Source organism: Pseudophryne corroboree, chromosome 2, assembly GCF_028390025.1.
Source record: "Pseudophryne corroboree isolate aPseCor3 chromosome 2, aPseCor3.hap2, whole genome shotgun sequence".
Classification (NCBI taxonomy): domain Eukaryota; kingdom Metazoa; phylum Chordata; class Amphibia; order Anura; family Myobatrachidae; genus Pseudophryne; species Pseudophryne corroboree.
The window spans coordinates 502,302,994-502,308,993 of NC_086445.1; the positions used below are offsets into that span (position 1 = coordinate 502,302,994).

A 6,000-nucleotide genomic window follows, 5' to 3' on the forward strand; every position below is an offset into this window, starting at 1 on the left:
CGCTGCCGTTTGGATTGTCCACGGCACCCTGGGTCTTTACCAAGGTAATGGCCGAAATGATGATTCTTCTTCGAAGAAAAGGCGTCTTAATTATCCCTTACTTGGACGATCTCCTGATAAGGGCATAGTCCAGGGAACAGTTGGAGGTCGGAGTAGCACTATCTCGGATACTGCTACAACAGCACGGGTGGATTCTAAATATTCCAAAATCGCAGCTGATCCCGACGACACGTCTGCTGTGCCTAGGGATGATTCTGGACACAGTCCAGAAAAAGGTGTTTCTCCCGGAGTTATCCGAGCTAGTCAGGAACCTCCTAAAAACAGTGCATCATTGCACAAGGGTCCTGGTAAAAATGGTGGCTTCCTACGAAGCAATTCCATTCGGCAGATTTCACGCAAGAACTTTTCAGTGGGATCTGCTGGACAAATGGTCCGGATCGCATCTTCAGATGCATTCAGCGGATAACCCTATATCCAAGGACAAGGGTGTCTCTCCTGTGGTGGTTATAGAGTGCCCATCTTCTAGAGGGCCGCAGATTTGGCATTCAGGATTGGATGCTGGTGACCACGGAGCCCAGCCCGAGAGGCTGGGGAGCAGTCACACAAGGAAAAAATTTCCAGGGAGTGTGATCAAGTCTGGAGACTTTTCTCCACATAAATATACTGGAGCTAAGGGTAAATTTATAATACTCTAAGCTTAGCAAGACCTCTGCTTCAAGGTCAGCCGGTATTGATCCAGTGGGAAAAACATCACGGCAGTCGCCCACGTAAACAGACAGGGCGACACAAGAAGCAGGAGGGCAATGGCAAAAACTGCAAGGACTTTTCGCTGGGCGGAAAATCATGTGATAGCACTGTCAGCAGTGTTTCATCCCGGGAATGGAAACTGGGAAGCAGACTTCCTCAGCAGGCACGACCTCCACCCGGGAGAGTGGAAACTTCATCGGGAAGTTTTTTCCACATGATTGTAAACCGTTGGGAAATACCAAAGGTGGACATGATGGCGTCCCGTCTGAACAAAAAACGGGACAGGTATTGCGCCAGGTCAAGAGACCCTCAGGCAATAGCTGTGGACGTTCTGGTAACACCGTGGGTGTACCAGTCGGTGTATGTGTTCCCTCCTCTGCTTCTCATACCTAAGGTGCTGAGAATTATAAGACGTAGAGGAGTAAGAACTATACTCATGGCTCCGGATTGGCCAAGAAGGACTTGGTACCCGGAACTTCAAGAGATGCTTACAGAGGTTTTATGGCCTCTGCCGCTAAGAAGGGACTTGCTTCAGCAAGTACCATGTCTGTTCCAAGACTTACCGCAGCTGCGTTTGTCGGCATGGCGGTGGAACGCCGGATCCTAAGGGAAAAAGGCATTCCGGAAGAGGTCATTCCTACCCTGGTCAAAGCCAGAAAGGAGGTGACCGCACAACATTATCACCACATGTGGCGAAAATATGTTGCGTGGTGTGAGGCCAGGAAGGCCCCACAAAGAAATTTCAACTCGGTCGTTTCCTGCATTTCCTGAAAACAGGAGTGTCTATGGGCCTCAAATTGGGGTCCATTAAGGTTCAAATTTCGGCCCTGTCGATTTTCTTCCAGAAAGAATTGGCTTCAGTTCCTGAAGTCCAGAATTTTGTCAAGGGAGTATTGCATATACAACCCCCTTTTGTGCCTCCAGTGGCACTGTGGGATCTCAACGTAGTTCTGGGATTCCTCAAGTCACATTGGTTTAAAACCAGTCAAATCTGTGGATTTGAAGCATCTCACATGAAAAGTGACCATGATCTTGGCCCTGGCCTGGACCAGGCGAGTGTCAAATTGGTGGTTTTTTCTCAAAAAAGCCCATATCTGTTTGTCCATTCGGACAGGGCAGAGCTGCGGACTCGTCCCCAGTTCTCTCCCTAAGGTGGTGTCAGTGTTTCACCTGAACCAGCTTATTGTGGTGCCTTGCACCTACTAGGGACTTGGAGGACTCCAAGTTGCTAGATGTTGTCAGGGTCCTGAAAATATATGTTTCCAGGACGGCTGGAGTCAGGAAATCTGACTTGCTGTTATCCTGTATGCACCCAACAAACTGGGTGCTTTTGCTTCTAAGCAGACTATTGCTAGTTGGATGTGTAATACAATTCAGCTTGCACATTCTGTGGCAGGCCTGCCACAGCCAAAATATGTAAATGCCCATTCCACAAGGAAGGTGGGCTCATCTTGGGCGGCTGCCCGAGGGGTCTCGGCTTTTACAACTTTGCCGAGCGGTTATTTAGTCAGGGGCAAACACGTTTGTAAAATCCTACAAATTTGATACCCTGGCTAAGGAGGACCTGGAGTTCTCTCATTCGGTGCTGCAGAGTCATCCGCACTCTCCCGCCCGTTTGGGAGCTTTGGTATTATCCCCATGGTCCTTTCAGGAACCCCAGCATCCACTAGGACGATAGAGAAAATAAGAATTTACTTACCGATAATTCTATTTCTCGGAGTCCGTAGTGGATGCTGGGCGCCCATCCCAAGTGCGGATTATCTGCAATACTTGTACATAGTTACAAAAATCGGGTTATTATTGTTGTGAGCCATCTTTTCAGAGGCTCCGCTGTTATCATACTGTTAACTGGGTTCAGATCACAGGTTGTACAGTGTGATTGGTGTGGCTGGTATGAGTCTTACCCGGGATTCAAAATCCTTCCTTATTATGTACGCTCGTCCGGGCACAGTATCTAACTGGCTTGGAGGAGGGTCATAGGGGGAGGAGCCAGTGCACACCACCTGATCCTAAAGCTTTACTTTTTGTGCCCTGTCTCCTGCGGAGCCACTATTCCCCATGGTCCTTTCAGGAACCCCAGCATCCACTACGGACTCCGAGAAATAGAATTATCGGTAAGTAAATTCTTATTATTTTGCTGTCACTTTATTTAATATCTTACATGAGCCGTTCCCAAGCTTTCTCAAATCATGGCACCCTAGAGTCTGAGTTTATTCTCATTGCACCCCTATGCCAAAGGTTTCCTATGGAGCTATTGTAGCGATGGACAAGGTTGTGCTTCTGTTTGTCTAAGTACCAGCACTGATTTTGCTTATCATATTGCCAGTAGAGCAGGAAAGAAGACTATGAAGGAGGGGAAGATGGAAGACAAGGAGGGAGAAGGTGTGGTACAGTGGGTGGAGGGAGCAGATGGGGAAAAAAAGAAGGGAAACAGATGGAATGGGGGACAATCAGGGTCAGGAACACAAATGGGGGGATAGAGAGAACCTCAAAGCAGACAAAGGCCCCCATTTATCAAGCCTTGGAGAGTGATAAATAGCACGGTGATAAAGTACCAGCCAATCAGCTTATATCTGACATGTCACAGGCTTGTTTGAAAAATGACAGTTAGGAGCTGATTGGTTGGTACTTTATCACCGTGCTATTTATCACTCTCCAAGGATTGACAAATCTGGGCAGGAGAGACAGCTATTCATCTATAGCAGTGTTTCCCAACCTCGGTCCTCAAGGCACACTAACAGTCCTGGTTTTAGTGATACAGTATCAAGGCTTGAACAAAGGTGACTTAATTAGTACCTCAGTTATTTTGATTTAACCATCTGTGCTAAAGCCTGGATATCACTAAAACCTGCACTGTTGGTGTACCTTGAGGACCGCGGTTGGGAATGCCTGATCTATAGAGACAGGTGCGCCTACAGGTTGGAAACAGAGAAAATAATGCAAAGATTGTGATAGACACAGAGAGAGAGAGCAGAAGCACAGACTGAGGATGGGACAAAAATTCAAGGAAGGGAATAGAGGAGGAATTGAGTCGGGAGGGTACGGAAAGAGAGGGGACCCTGCTTATATTTTAACCATCGTTTATTGCTCTTTATTTATGCTAAATATGTTTACTTAGAGGATTTATCTATAAAAGCGCAAATATTGGGAGGTTATTTTTACTATTGTATTTTTATTTGGACCTCATTGCAGGAAAAGCTCATATTGGGAGGCTACTACTGTTTTATCGTGATTTTTACCCCACTGTATTAAGCAGAGAAGTCATTAGGATTATGTTGTTTCACCTATACCACATTACATATTCTGTATTCATATTTGGTTAAACAAGTAGCGCCCATTTTGATGTAACATGTGCAGAGAGAGTTAGATTTGGGTGGGGTGTGTTCAAACTGAAATCTAAATTGCAGTATTTACCCTGCACAGAAACAATATAACCCACCCAAATCTAACTCTCTCTGCACATGTTATATCTGTCCCCCTGCAGTGCACATTGGCCCTCATTCCGAGTTGTTCGCTCGGTATTTTTCATCGCATCGCAGTGAAAATCCGCTTAGTACGCATGCGCAATGTTCGCACTGCGACTGCGCCAAGTAACTTTACTATGAAGAAAGTATTTTTACTCACGGCTTTTTCTTCGCTCCGGCGATCGTAATGTGATTGACAGGAAATGGGTGTTACTGGGCGGAAACACGGCGTTTCAGGGGCGTGTGGCTGAAAACGCTACCGTTTCCGGAAAAAACGCAGGAGTGGCCGGAGAAACGGTGGGAGTGCCTGGGCGAACGCTGGGTGTGTTTGTGACGTCAACCAGGAACGACAAGCACTGAACTGAACGCACAGGCAGAGTAAGTCTGGAGCTACTCTGAAACTGCTAAGTAGTTAGTAATCGCAATATTGCGAATACATCGGTCGCAATTTTAAGAAGCTAAGATTCACTCCCAGTAGGCGGCGGCTTAGCATGTGTAACTCTGCTAAATTCGCCTTGCGACCGATCAACTCGGAATGAGGGCCATTGTTTTGCCCAACTGCTAACATTTGCTGCTGCGATCAACTCTGAATTACCCCCATACTCTTAGAGCCTGTACTGACTGAGCACCGGGTTGATGCAGGGTGGTAGTATTTTATTGTATGAATGTCGCCTTTAACGTTAGAAAATTGGTTGAGTTCTCAATGCTTTTTACATCTAGTTGTTTAATTTCAGGAAAGAAGTTATTTGGTGAAGGTTATAGTGGACTGGAATACGACTACAGGGGCCTAATTAAACTATATAATTCTGTTGGTAATTTTGAGAAAGTATTTGAGTATCATAATATATTGGCAAACTGGAACAGATTACGGGATCGTCAGTTTTCAGTCACCGATGCTCTAGAAGATGTAAATACAAGCCCCTTGTCAACAGAAGACGTTGTGCAGTCTTTTCTCATGTCACAAACCACAGGAGGACACAATTGCTAAATTGTAAAGAAGGAAAAAAAATGGCCAGCTTTACCCGTTTTCTCATCATACTGGGAAAGTTCATACTGTGAAATTGCACAAACCCACAGATGCAACTCTGGTCCTCTGGAACACTGGACAAGATCTGCGCATCTGCTTGATGGCTAGTACTTTATGAAATGCTCTCTGCTTAATCCACTTTTTCTACGTCAGCCACCAAGACAAAGGACTAGTGTGTGGTGTTTTCCTTTGCAGCTCCAACAGGAAGATGCAAATAAAACTGTTTACCTGTTTCAGAGATTTGTTTTCCCTGTTTCATTTGGGCCAGGAGTTATAAAATGTTATATAATATACTAATCGTGCACTCCACCACTTTTATTTCATGTTCATGGAAGCTCATTTTCCAAAATCACATACTGAACTTAACGACTTTCTGAGTCTTGCTAATACCAGCTTTTAAAGGGAAAACAATCTAGTATTCATTAAGGAGATGTTAGTCGGGTGTCCGTTTTTGGCTCCTGCCTTTTTTTAAAATGTTTTTTTGCTTATTGCGCATGCTTTGTAAATTGAGAACAAATCTGCGTTTGATTACTTTTTCAGTGGCTGCTGATGCTTCTCCAGGACAATCTGGGTGTGAACAGCTACGCATGCAGTCAGCCCTGAGGGTCATTTCCGCTCGTTACTGTCTCATTACAGAGTATTCATACGTAGCTAATGATGGTACCATTTTCCATCCAGAAGCAAATCTGCCAGACTGAAATATACATGCAAAATGCAAATAATTCCACACCTACTTCTTTGTTTTACAGTATAATAGCTTTT

At 45.2% G+C, this 6,000-nt stretch overlaps 1 protein-coding gene across 1 annotated transcript in view; it reads left to right on the top strand.

Annotated features, from left to right (window-relative positions):
- APPBP2 (amyloid beta precursor protein binding protein 2) overlaps nucleotides 1-5,476 on the top strand; it is a 205,289-nt gene extending 199,813 nt beyond the window's left edge. Inside the window, exon 13 of the mRNA XM_063954013.1 lies at nucleotides 4,946-5,476. Within this exon, the coding sequence (XP_063810083.1) occupies nucleotides 4,946-5,199 (254 nt within the window). The 3' untranslated portion in view covers nucleotides 5,200-5,476. The remainder of the gene's footprint in view (nucleotides 1-4,945) is intronic.
- Nucleotides 5,477-6,000: the final 524 nt, after the last annotated feature.